The sequence below is a fragment of the Myxocyprinus asiaticus genome, chromosome 16 (assembly GCF_019703515.2).
Source record: "Myxocyprinus asiaticus isolate MX2 ecotype Aquarium Trade chromosome 16, UBuf_Myxa_2, whole genome shotgun sequence".
In the NCBI taxonomy this organism is placed as follows: Eukaryota; Metazoa; Chordata; class Actinopteri; order Cypriniformes; family Catostomidae; genus Myxocyprinus; species Myxocyprinus asiaticus.
This window is the reverse complement of record NC_059359.1, coordinates 35,863,921-35,878,157: the sequence shown is the minus strand read 5'-3', so window position 1 is coordinate 35,878,157 and position 14,237 is coordinate 35,863,921. Positions and strand designations below refer to the sequence as shown.

The following is a 14,237-nucleotide window of genomic DNA, read 5'->3' as shown; positions in this document are numbered from 1 at the left end:
ACTCCCTGCTCCTATTGTGGAAATATTTGGCTCTTCTTTGGTTTGATCTCAGTTGGATGCCACAGGCTAGAAAGGCTGTCCATTAAGGAGTGGATTGTTAGTGTCTACGTGTGTGGTTTAGAACGAGATGAGGGGCCAGAGGATCGGACAGCAGGGATTTATGCACACTGATAGTGTTCGTGTGATCTATATATAGCCTCTCTGTTCCTCTGCTAGCTGGCCCAGATGAAAAAGAAAGCTTAAGCCAAAGGAATACATCAACTGGGCCATTTAAGATTTAGTGTCTGGGAAGTTATGGGTCTGTATTGCTGTGTTCAAAGAAATTGGTTTTCTTTAAATTGTAAGTCATGAACAAATACTATATCATCCTTCATCAGTAGTTCAGTAGTTGATTCATATATGGACTAGATTGGAGAAATTGAAGTGTACTAATGAAAATTTCAAGACATTTTAATTGTTTCAAAGTGCATTAATTAATTATCTGTTAACCATATACATTTCTTTTCAACCATTTCTTTCTCACTCTTTCTTTTCTTCTCTCTCTCATTCTTTCTCCCTCTTGCTCTCTCTCTCATCCTCTATGTGAGGGTGTTTTGATAATGATGATGAGTTGTTTCTGTGGTTCATGGAGACCTCAGTGTGGTGAAGACTACAGTCAGAGCTGTAAAGCAAACTCAGCACTTTTTTGGCCCACCAGAGTCTGCAGAGCAACCATAAGGCAGCGCTGGGTTATTTTAGCTCAAGGTTAATCATATGGTCGTAGTTACATTTCTGGAGTCATGCCATCTGATAGGAGTTTCCAAGTCAAGAATGCTGTCTTTGACACAATAAACAGAAAACATCAATAGAATCACTTTAACATTTGTCAGTATTACCCAAAAGCGAAGGCTGATGGTGACACTTGTTTGATATTTAAGTTGCACATTTATTGTAGTTCCTAGTCTCATAGAATGAACATTACTATAACAACATTTTTGAAAATTGAGTTTTAGGTGCCAAATTCTACATTCCGCCACAGTTTCCTGGTGAAATTAACACTAGAGGCACTACAACAACTGCGCGTTTAATTCACTTTCACACAAATCACAAGTACAACAGCTGATTATGACTTTATAAACATTTACTTTTTCGTTTTATTACTCACACATTGCTATGTTATGATATCAAAACACTCTAATGTATCATTTGAAAAACAACACAGTTTAACACTTGGATTACAGACCCACCTACGTTTACACACTAATTCCAGTGTGATTAGCTTCCACGATAGCTCACCTGATAGAGTGATGGACTTAAGACTCAGAAGATGATTCAAGCCCAGTCAAGAATGCAAGCTGACACTTCAAATAAAAGTGTCATAGAAGCGACACAAAATGATGTGGTTGAAACAGAAAATGTGCTTTTCATGTCACAATTGCTTTTAAAACACTATCGATTAGGTTTAGGTGTAGGTTGTTTTAGGGTAAGGATGTCTGTTATGTTCACCTTTCATTTGATTTTATAACACTATAGGTTAGGTTTTGGTTAAAAGTTTTAGGTTTGGGAAGTACATTTTACCAGAGACAATTTAGCAGAGATGGGCTTCTATTAAAATGAATAGGAAAAATTGGAATGCCCAATGGTCAACGAGTTTAGAAAGGGAGTCCCGCCTTTCAGCTAAATAAACCAATCACCATTTAGATACAGACATCGCCTGTCAATCAACTTGAGAATGTGCATGCACATTAGCTATAAAAGCCGAGAAGATTGTGCTTTTTGACAAAATCTGAGGTAAAGAAGCACAATTTATGATTCAAGTGTTGTCAGATTTTACTGCTGATTTGAAATATGTTCTTTGATCCTAATCTTGACCAACTGTTTTTGAGATTTCGATGTTCCCCCATTCAAGTAGATAGGAGCTGCACTTTTATGACTGGAAATAGCTTCCTGAGAACATTGCAAAGATGGCCGCCAGTGGACTGACTTGCTAGAAAGACTTTGGTTTTACTCATTAAAACCTCCATCTAAAATTCACCTTAAAAACCTCTGATTATGTCCCTGGGACATTGCAGCCATTCATGTAATACAGAATATAATATTGGTTTGCAAAAATGTGGCCATGGTCACGTCATTTTCATGAGATCAGGCTGTTATTGACACTAACTGTCTAAATTTGGTCAGTCCAGTCGAGTCACAACTTCCACAGATAATTTGCTTCAAACCAAATATTCTGGCATCATCTACCCTCCTTCATGTTGCTCCAAAATACTATGAATTTTTTTGTTTTTTTGTAGGGCATATACCTGTGTGTGTGTGTGTGTGTGTGTGTGTGTGTGTGTGTGTGATATATATATATATATATATATATATATATATAAGGTTTGGATTTGAATCTGGGTCGCCTTGCACACTAAACAAAAACTATACCACCAGAATGACACTTACATGTCTTGCAATAAAGTTACTAAGTTAGGTATGTATTATCACACTTAGATGCTCCTGCATAGGCAAAATGCAGTAGCTACATATTTTGTCAAAATTCAGTCATAACCAAACTCACTCTGTCCTGTGACGGATGGGTTTGGCTCAACTATGCTCCAATTCAGAGAGAACGGAGTGAGACTATTTTATAATCAACATGATCACACAGGAAATTGACATGTGGCTTCCAAAAGTTCATGTACCCTGCAATCAACCTTATACTACCGAATTACTGGCAAGCTCCATCTCGCATCAGACATTTTTGCATCAATTCAACCTTGACCACCTTTCCCTGTAGTGCTTTGACTGGACATTCAGGAAACTTTACAGCCATTTTTCTCAGTTTCACTGTTGGCGTAGTTACAGTTTTTTGCCTTTGTGGGACAGTAAAGTACCAAGTGAGCCAAAACTGCCACTCCAGTAGGTGCATGTCACTACTGGATTCTTGGCAAATTGCTTTCATGTTTTCCTTTTATTACACTATTATAGTTTTATGGCCTGTACTAGGGGTGTGCAAAACTACCAAAAAGTACTAACGACTGGTTGTTGGGTTGTCTGAACGACTAGTCGGTGTTAAGGAACCCATAAATGTATAATTAAGCTCTGTTATGGTGACTTGACTCTGATCAGACACGTTTTGGAGGGATATACAGACACAAAGTGCAGCACTTCAGCATGACTAAATGATATTCATCAAATACTGTAATTAGGCTAAATAACTATAACATATTATTACACATAATTATCAATGTAAGGAATAATAAAGGCTCCAATAGAGAGTGGCACAAAACCGCATATGCACATCCTGAATGCAGAATGACACCTTCAGTGTAATCAGAGAGCTTCAGGGTGATCCTCGCTGCGCACTGAAAATTGCATAACTCTTAAAAGTTCAGGCACAAAACATCTAGTTCATGACATGCATCAATTTAAGCCTTTTTAACCACAACTATTTATTTAAGAAGTGTCAGACAGAATCAGCAAAGACTTTAATCTCTCCACAACACCTCACAAATATTGGAGACATTACTCACAGTAGAGGATTTAATGTCTGACAGTGATCGTCTTGAAATGCATTGTTGAAGCAGCGCTTTAATTGCTGTGACAGCAGCAGTGCATAAAAGGACTAAACCTAAAAATCTAGCAGAGTGTTTTACTGTGCTGTCTGTTGTTCACTCTTCAAGCACACCATGACATCATCATGCAAAAATGCTCTTTGAGAAGTGGGGTCTCTCATTTAATTCTAAAATCCCATTAAAACCACCACCACTAAAAAAATACGAATGTTAGTAGTGGAACCCACTAATCGACTTGTTGGTTGTTGAACGACTAGTTGATTAGTTGACCACCCTGGCACATATCTAATACATAGTGCTCTTTGCACATAAATGGTGTGCTGCATTTTAGTTAAACCTAATTTTACACAATTAGTCAACAAGGAGCATTTGATGCTTAACTCATGAATCAGCAAAGTTTGCCAGGCAGGCAGGAGTGATTAAGGGGCTAGCTAGTGTCCCATGGCCGCCTGACAATGTCGTGTAGAAAATGAAACATGGTTTTCTTGAGCCCTACAATTGTTCTTGCTCTGGGTTTTGTCTCTCTGTCTCATTAGAGGCAAAGTCAGGCCTTGGCCCGGGCCACACAACAGCTCAGAGGAGGAAGAGTCCGGTCATTAAAAAGGCACTTGTAAACCTGAGGGGAGGAGGGAGGGGGTCCTGTCATGCTCATCAATGGATGACTTACAGTCAATAAATTTCTGGGCCAGTGGAGATTTATAAAGTCACAGGGCCAGTGATGACAGTGGCATTTTCAGAAGTATTTCGAGGTCATCCTGTTGAACCGGATTTTTTTTTCATATGCACATATTCTTTATCAGATAATTTATTGAAAGAGCCCTGTAAATTAGATGGTAATGTAAATATTAATTTTTATCTAGAACAAAATCTTTTAACAAAGAGTTTTCTTTCCAGGCTGACTGATTTAAGTATTTAGCATGCAAACATTCCCTTTCACTAGTTAGTACATAAAAAAATATAATATATTTTTTGAGTTACATTGACATATAATTTTGTTGGGTTTACCCAATTCAACTAGGTTATTTCTACACAACATGTTTGTGTTGAGATAACAAAAAAATTATGTGAGCCCTTTGGAATTACCTACAGTAATGTAATTCTGGTTTGAACTTCATCTACATTACAATAATGAACAAACACAATCTGTTTTAACTAATAACACACAAATTATTGTATTGTTCTTGTACATATTTAATACATAATTTAAACATTCACAGTTGGCAAACCTGGCATCCAATTAATGAAACGAGATTGGAGATGTGGGTTAAAGCTACTTTGACTTATAAAAAGCACTCAAACATTTGAGTTTGCTATTCACAAGAAGCATCTGCTGATGTGGACCATGCCTCGCAAAAAAGAGATCTCAGATGACCTAAGATCAAAAATTGTTGCTTTGCATACAGCTGGAAAGGGTTATAAAGTTATCTCGAAGAGCTTAGATATCCATCTGTTCACAACTGACAAATTGTCTATACATGGAGACGATTTAGTACTGCGGCTACTCTCCCTAGAAGTGGCCGTCCAGCCAAGACTACTCAAAGGCACACCGCAGAATGCTCAGTGAGGTAAAAAAGAACCCTATAGTGACAGCTAAAGATTTGAAGGAATCAATGGAACTGGTTAACATCTCTGTTCATGAGTCTGCTATACGGAAAACATTAAACAGTCCATGGCAGGACACCACGAAGGAAGCCGCTGCTTTCCAACAAAAATATTGCTGCACGCTTGTAGTTTGTCAAAGACCACCTTGACACTCCAGAACGCTACTGGGAAAATGTTTTGTGGACTGATGATAATAATGTTGAATTGTTTGGGAAGAACATGCAGCATTAAGTATGGTCTAAAAAGGGCACTGGGTACCAATATAAAAGCATCATCTGAACGGTGAAGTATGCTGGAGAGAGCATCATGATTTGGGGCTGCTTTGCTGTTCAGGGCCTGGACTGCTTGCCATCATCAAGGGAAAATTAATTCCCAAGTTTATCAAAATATCCTACAGAACAATGTCAGGGTGGCTGTGTGCCAGTTGAAGCTCAGTAGAAGTTTGGTGGTGCAGAAGGAAAATGACCTTAAATGCTAGAAATGCTTGGTTGAGGTTATTGCTGCCACAGGAGGATCAACCAATTATTAAATCCAAGGGTTCACTTACTTTTTCCACAGCACTGTGAATGTTTAATGGGATGTGTTCAATAAAGACATGAATGATTATAATATTTTGTGTGTTGTTATCTTAAGCACATTGTGTTTGTCTACACTTGTGAATTTGATGAAGATGAGATCACATTTTATGACCAATTAATGCAGAAAACCAGCTAATTACAAAGGATCCACATACATTTCATCTTGCTCCTGTATTTTAAGTTAAGAAAACTAATTTCAAACGCATGGAACCACTGTCCACGATTGAATCAAGTTCAGCCATAGAGCTATTTTTTTTTTGGCGTTTAGGGCCACATCTAGCTATGTACTGTATGCATATACAGTAGCATTTACAATAGGGACTCATCTAGGTTTATATACAATAATGCTGTATAGGTTGTAAAAGGGAACAAAAACTCTCGTGCTGTTCCAAACCCATGTGACTTTCTTCTGTGGAATTTTTGCAAAGACATAAAGTCACACATGTTTGGAACAACATGAGTTATTTGTATTTTATTTTTGTATTTTTTTAATAGCAAGTTTTAGCCTACCTTGGTATTTGCAAGTAATGAAATTGTGTACTGGTAATAAAGCAGCTGTTTTGAACATAATTGATGCTGACTAAATAAAGTAAATAAACTGTTTTATTCCTTTAGATCTTTGCAGAAAATCTGTGGGCATAAGCCTCCTTGTGTATGATTATGTAACAAAAAGCCAGACATTATCTTTCCACCTTCTGGAAATACTTTCATGTTAAAGTTACCAAAGACTATCTATGTTTCCTTTATACTTAGACCCATGAATGCAAGTAATTGCGGAAAGTTTTAAGAAGTGATGACGGAAAACTCCATATCCTCATGGTCAGTAAGTCTGTCACAGTCTGTCAGAGGTTTCTGTGCTTCCTTGCAATGAGAACTTGAATTCACATCAAGTTCACCCGTGGGTCCAAAGGACTTTTAACCTTGTGGACTTTTAGAAATGAAAATCCCTTAAACACAATTTTCACACACTCACTAGTCTACTAACAATGTCCAACAGTGGATAGTTTACACTTGCATAATTTGACAAAATTACAGCTTGATTGGGCACAATAACAGTATACTGTTAGTGTGCAATTTGTGTAACAATTGATCTAAATAATTTTAACACAATAATTATTGAAATGTTTTATGTTTATTTGACGCTTTCTTAAGATTATTATAGTTTTAAATAGTTAATATAAAAAATAATTTTATGAGTCATTTTCATATTTTAGGATTAAAGGCCTGGCTCAGGGACCAGGGTAAAACAATAAAATCTGTACATAAAAGGCATTTTAAATGTAGCACAAATGATGAAGTCATTGAAAGTTTCCAAGGTGTGACCTTAACATAACAAAAAGAAACAAAAGTGCCCTCCGTTGAAGAAACACCCAAATCTGGTCTCAGATCAAAAGGCATGGACACATCTGACCAACTGAAAAAGAGTTGGCTATTCACACTGTGTGAATCAGAGACATGAGCACACTGGAAACAGGAAAGACAGGAAGTGTGGGTCTTACCCTGGAACTGAAAGTTAACACCATTCTGTTCCACTAACAGCTTTAATTAATGACTGGAAAATTAGGTATTACGTGTTGGCTTCGGTAGCGCCCATTCTTTCGCAATCTAGTATGATCATTTCTTCGACTTATGAAATAATAACCTGAAGACATTCATTCTCGCAGTGTGCTTTTTCAACACTGTCGGGAAAAAAGCTCCTGCGTGACAATATAATTGTCTTATGTAACTTAATATGTGTTTTTTGGGAGGGACGGGTCTTCAGAAACCGCTCAAGGCTGTTGGACTGTTGCAGTCATTTGTGCTCATAGCTGTCTGATTGCTCGCTAAGCTTTGTTTTTCTTACAAAATACGAGATATGGATTTAAATCCAAATGATTTCCAGATTTGCAATGGAAAAAGTGCCCTCGCATTTTTAGAAACAATTTTAGAAACAAACACTTGTTGGACTCATGGTCTGGCGTGTAGCGTATGTGCTATGTAACACTTGAAAGAAATAGTTCACCAAAAGATACAAATTTTGTACTGATTTACTCATGTTGTTCCAAACCCATGTGGCATTTTAGAAAAGGAGATGTTTTGAAGAATGTTCACACTGCTAGTTTCCATACAACAAAAGCTTATAGTGACCAAGGCCTGTAAAGCTCCAAAAAGGTAGTATGACATATTCCAAGGCTTCTGAAATAATATGATTGTTTTATGTGAGGAACAGGTGGACATTTAAGTCGTTATTTACTCAAAAACTTGCCCTACTTCATGCTCCGGGTTCAATACAAGTCAAGCTCAATCAGCAACATTTGTGGCATAATGTTGATTACCACAAGAAAAAAAAACAACAACAACAACAAAAAAACTTTACAAAAAGGCACTTACAATAGAAGTGAATTTAGCCAGTCCATAAACACTGAAATACACACTAGCTAATTCCACACCGCAGCTGAATGTGGCCCAAATCTGTTTCCCCCACATGTGACACAGATCTGTTAATTGCATTTGCAATTGCATATTATTCATTTGTGGCATAATATTGATAACCACAAAAATTTATTTTGACTTGCACCTCCTTTTCTTTAAAAAAAACAAAAAAGCAGAAATCTAGGTTCCAGTGAGGCACTTACAATGGAAGTGAATGGGGCCAATCCATAAACGTTCAAATACTTAATATTTCAAAAGTATAGCCACAAGCCATAAACAATATGAGTGTTAATATGATTTTAGTGTGATGAAATCACTTACTAACCTTTTCTGTGTAAAGTTACATCCAATTTTACAACTTTGTTGCCATGACGATGTAATGTCAACAATCATTAAAATTACTGTAAAAATGACTATTTCATCAAATTTGTAGCTCAAATAATACATGAGTTTTAACAGAAAAAGCTTCACATTTTTACTTTAAACCCTCCAAAAATTTGCCTCGATTTTTGCTTTTTTCAAAGAAAAGGAGGGACGAGTCTAAATTATTTTTGCCACAAATGTTGTCAATTGAGCTTAACTTGTATTGAACCCGGAATATTCCTTTAAATATGACACATTTTTCCCAATGTTGTCAGGTTCACAATGTTGTATTAAATAATATTTTTAATTTCAGTGAATCCAGTCAATATAGATGTTTACACATTACACCTTATACACATGACATGTAGAAGGGTTGCTATGCTCCTGACAGCTATAAACATGGCAAAAGTCCCAAAAAAAAGAAAAGAACTGAACACTGAAGTCTTGCCTTTAAACCATTCTGAACCATCTACTGACAGATTATCTCCCAGACGACATGTGATTATACGGGTCAGTAGGGTAATGATGGATGCCACTGTACGTCTCATAATATGGCTGCAGCTTATGGCGCTATGAGATGGTGTGAGCACATATGTGACCCAGTGTTCTCCCCACTGACTGCTCTAAATGCTAGATTGATGAGTGAAAGAGAGGAGGAGGAGGAGAATAGGAGGAGTAGCCAAGCCAGCTGGAGCACTGGAGAGTTTGCATACCTTTTATGTTACCACCCCTACTGACTCTTTCTTCTGGCCTGCTTCCAGTACTCCCTCAAGCCCTCGATCCCCGACTTCCTCTCTCTTTCTCTCTCTCTCCTCCCCACCCCCATAACTGAAATAGTGTCCTAAAGGATTGAAAGGGTTTGAGTCATCCTTTCTGTCCAGCTTCCTGTGGTCACAGAAAGTTAATTTTAGCATGGCTGACCAGACAGATATGCATGCATGTGTCAAAATGGACCGATTGAGATGAAACCGTGGCTTCATTAAAGAAGAAAAGACGCAGTTAAGTTCCACAGAAATGAAGATGGAAATGGTGGGGCGTAGCCTCTTTGTGTCAGACTTCTGTTGAATTAGCTGTCTGAAAGTCCTTTCCTTGTTTGTGTGTGTTTTTGGGTTTGTGTGTACAAGAATTCAGCAGTCACAAATGAAGCTTTTTGCTTTTTTCCTTGGGTCTAGTGGAGGAATGTTGGCATAAAGTTTGGGGGGAGGGGGGGTGCTAGCGAGAGGGGTCTCAAGTGCTGGCATTTGTTTCATTTCAGTTGTAACGAGTCTTGCCCTGTCGTGAGAGCAGATTCTGGCTTCAAACTACCAACTTAAAAGCTGGGCTTTTGAAAGGAAGACAAACTTTCAACAAGTCCTCACTTGAAACTTGTTCAAGACTCTGGAAGATTAAGGTTCAGACAGCGTTTCTATCGCTCCTATCACCTTTTTTCCACTTCAGAGGAAAATAATGACCTAGTAAAAATGAGCTGCTCAAAAAGAAACCAAAGCTACGCAGAAGGAGTTGGGGGGGTTAAAGAAAAGTTAAGGCTATGCGTGCATATGACTGCGCGTATGTGTATGTGTGTCTGACGAGGGGTGTGTGCGTCTGTGCCTGTGTGGGAATGATTACATCAGCTTGAGCTAGCCCTATGATTGGTTAGGGAAGTGTGGTTTGATTCACTACCTAAAAGCCTGTGGCTGTAACCCTTTGTGAGGGGAACAGAGAGAAGTTGTCTGCCAAGCTGGAAACAGTGCCATCTGCATGCTGTGTCCTGCACCAGAGCTAGGAAGAGAGAGAAACACAGAGATTGCGTGACAGGTAGAATACGTTGAAGCACTGACAGTAAGGAGCTTCTGCAAAGCTTCGGACCTGCCTTATCTTCCTTTTTTTGGTACATTTTTTTCTCTCTTGTGAAGACATTCGGAGAGTGGGTTCGTCTCTGATTGTATGGAGGAGAACACAGGCTGCTGGGGAAAATGCCATCGTGTTCTCCTGACTGCTGCCTGCTCAGGCCTGGGGAGGTAAGATTGCTCCTTCGGGGTACTTCAGAGTGGCTCTCCCAGAGTTGGTTTACGTCTGGAGGAAAGGGGTGAAAAATAGAACCTGTAGAATGAAACAGAAATCTAAACTAGACCACGGTGGGCACGGTTACAACAGTTTGAGTGTGAATGGTGGAATTTAGACAGTAAATGGCGTGTACGAGGTGGAAAAGATGGAAAAGCTTTAAACGGTGGTGTGACTGGGTTCAAAACGTGTGTTATGGGCTTAAGTGTGCTGGATGCATAATATACGAAAGATTTGAACTGAAAGAATGCAAAATGTGATGTTTCAAATGAGAGTAGAGAATTTTCGAGAAAAGCTAGAGTGTGAGGGGGGGGGCCACAATGACACGTGACGCAGTGTCTAGCACCAAACTATTTCAAATTTTCCACAATTTTCTTTAATTTTTCATCCTTGTATTAGCAAGGATGTAGTCTTGACCGGAATTTGTGTGGGAAAAGACTTTGTGCGTTAATGGCTTTACACTCTAGGTCAAAGGCTTATGAAGTTTCAGAAATTATATTTTGTATAAAAATGCCATTATGCCTAAAAGTTGCTGTGTATTACTATTGTACACCTGAAAATACAAATTCCCCTGTGACGCAGTAAAAATTTTTAATGTGTTTCTCTGTACTTGACATTTTATGCTGTTGTTTCAATTCATTCCTAACATCGAAACTAAGTAAAGTCTGTTTTTCTGTTTATTTCAGATCATAAAAATCTTCAGCGAGGATGGGATGGGAAAGATGGTAGAGATCCCTGCCGACATGACGGCACGAGACCTGTGCCAATTTCTCATCTATAAAAACCATTGTGTGGACGATAACAGTTGGGCACTTGTGGAGCATCATCCAGCCTTGGGACTCGGTAAGCTAGGCTAGTTTTGTAGGCTAGAGGGCTGTGTGTGGATTTATAGAGCTGTTTTAGAGTGTCTGTGTGTGCGTCAACCACTTTAGACGCAGTAATTACAGGGTCTTTTGTGCTGTAGCTGAAATCAATGATGACCATGTAAGAGAAGAAGACTTCCTTGATTCATCCTTTTATGTTCCTGGGCTGATGGTAATTGATAAACAGTCACCAAGGGGAAATCCCGTCACATAGACAGACATAACAGGAAGTTAGCTTCTCCTGAAGTAGAACTGGTGTGATGTTAAAGTTACGCAATTTACAATGGCATGCATACTGCCCTACAAAAGAAAAATGTGTTGATTTTAGTGTGTTTTGTAGTTACTGCAATTTTCACACTCTGTTCTCTCTGAATCTGAGCATAGTTGAGCCAAACCCATTTGTCACAGGACAAATCATTGTTTAAGACAGTGGTTCCCAACCTCGGGTCCCCCCCTTTGTGGCACGTCAGAGTTCAAAGGGTGGGATGCGGAACCTTATATGCTTTAAAGCAGTCAAAGTTCGAAAAAAAAAAAAGCATAATACCAGTAAGACAGCATGTCAGCGTCCTCAACGTACTTTTCTTTATTTGTGCATTTGTCACGGCCTTGGATGATCATGTGCTCTCTCGCTCAGCACGCAGGCAGAGAGAGAAAACCTTATTTTCTGTACTGACACCATCAAGCTTTCCTATCATCATTTTTCTGCCACAAAGCACTGGGAGAGAAGCGATCGCACTGAGTAAATTACCTCAGCAATCATAAAGTAACACACTTTAAGGAAAAAAGGTTGAGAACCATTGGTCAAAGAGAACTGATTCCAGTCATAGCTCGATTTTGTTTTGCATTTGCATGGCAGTATTATTGTATTAAATTGTTTAGAGTAGTTGCTCTCAGCTGGTTTTGCTTCAGGACCAAGATTTTACATTTGATGTCAAGTGGCAGTCCAGCAAAGTACTAAAATAGTTTATCACACAAAACTGAATTTCTATATTGGTTAATGCTACCAGAAGCCAATCATTCACCTCAGAAACCACTACACATTATTCTCATTTTAAGCAACCTTGTTCATGCTTTTCGAGGATAATGGCATTTGCCTAATTAAATCCAATTGTAAAGTGTAATTTTATGCACTGCCTTTCACGTCAACAACATCAAATTTAAAAGTTGCTAAGCATATTATGTTATCCTAACTATTCACAACATGGTTTGTTCCATTTTATGATTTGGATTTAGTGTTTAGTCTGTGACCCTATCAGGACAAACACAGAATGGCCAGTTGAGAGCCATGGGTTTAGAGTAAGTTAAAGTTCTTTTAACTCAAACATGGTCAGTGGGTTTTTTGACGTTGAGGGTTGTTGTCAGAGAATGAATGTTGTGGGCAAATCTCTAGCCTAACGCATGCTGTGTGTTAATTGGTTACCTTGAATAACCTGTGGCGTAAACGTGAGGTTCACTAGCGGCACGGGAGTAGAGCAGCGCTTTGTCGAGTTGAAGTCAGTCCATGGCAACGAGCCGCACAGGAAGTTCAGCTGTCTGAGTACGTGGTCTGGACAGGATTTCTTTTTTCATTCCCACTATTTGTTTTGTTTGGCAAATGATAATTCCTGCTTTCTTTTTATTTTCAAAGGACATCCTGCTCTCTTTTTCTGCATCATCTGCCCCCACTGTCTCTATTTTTTTCTTTCAGTGTACACTTTTACTTTCAGTTTCCCAATGAGTGTGTAAAATGAGAGCATTTACATCTGAGCTTGCCTTACATAAATCCCAAATTCTGAAAAGTAGCTTTTGTGTTGGTGTGTTTGACAGCAGCCTCATACAAGTTCAAAAATGAGGGGGCACATGCCCCTTCCAATTTTTGAGACTATTGGATTTTAAATGCAAAAAACAAACAAACAAAAAAGTTTTACTGTATTTGATGATTATTTGTTCATTTGAGAATTAAGTTGCTTGAATATTGATCGCACAACTGTGCGCAGAGCAATCCACAACGCGGACACCCGAAGTATACTTTAGCCTTAAAGGGACAGTTCACCCAAAAATGAAAATTCTCACTGTTTACCCACCCTCATGCCATTCCGGATGTGTATGACTTTCTTTCTTCAGCAGAACACAAATTAAGATTTAGAAGAATAATCTCTGTAGGTCCATCCAATGCAAGTGAATGAGTGCCAAAATTTCGAAGCTCCAAAAATCACATATGTCAGCATAAAAGTAATCCATAAGACTCCAGTTGTTAAATCCATATCTTCAGAAGCTATATGATAGGTGTGCTTGAGAGACAGATCAATATTTAAGACCATTTTTACTATAAATTCTCCTCCTTGCTCAGTCAATCTCCGCTTTAACTTTCACATTCTTCTTCTTGTGTTTTTGGTGTTTCACATTCTTCATGCATATGCCCCCTAATGGACAGGGAGAAGAATTTCTAGCAAAAATTGACTTAAATATTTATGTTTCTCACCCACACCTATCATATCACTTCTGAAGATATGGTATCATTTTATATTCTAAACAGGCTGCTCTTAAAATGTCAAAGCATGTCCGTTCCTCATTTGTTACAGATCCACTTGCTAGAATAGTGCGAAGTGCAGCTGAGCAAAAGCATGACATCATCTCTCTGCAATGCCTGACTCTCTCTTTAGGAAGGCAAATATTGAATGGCAGGATGATGGAAAAGCTTGTCATTCCAGAGTGCTGCTGTATCTCCAGTGTCAGGTGATGGATGGATGTGTTGTGGGGAAAAAGTCATAAACTGATCTGTGTTGGAAAGTGGATTTAAGTGCACATAAATTGATGCACATATACAAAATTGGGTGAAATCTTTTTATGCTTTCTAGATA

At 38.5% G+C, this 14,237-nt stretch overlaps 1 protein-coding gene across 14 annotated transcripts in view; it reads left to right on the top strand.

Annotated features, from left to right (window-relative positions):
* LOC127453615 (growth factor receptor-bound protein 10-like) overlaps positions 1-14,237 on the top strand; it is a 123,089-nt gene that overhangs the window by 91,754 nt on the left and 17,098 nt on the right. For 13 of the 14 annotated variants that reach the window (XR_007899432.1, XM_051720132.1, XM_051720130.1 and 10 more), the window contains one exon: positions 11,221-11,377. Coding sequence is in view for 13 of the 14 variants with exons in the window: in XM_051720132.1 (XP_051576092.1) it covers positions 11,221-11,377 (157 nt within the window). In the remaining variant the exon portion in view is untranslated. Of the gene's footprint in view, positions 1-9,701; positions 10,492-11,220; positions 11,378-14,237 lie in introns of those variants that run through there. The other variant, XM_051720135.1, reaches the window with a different exon arrangement.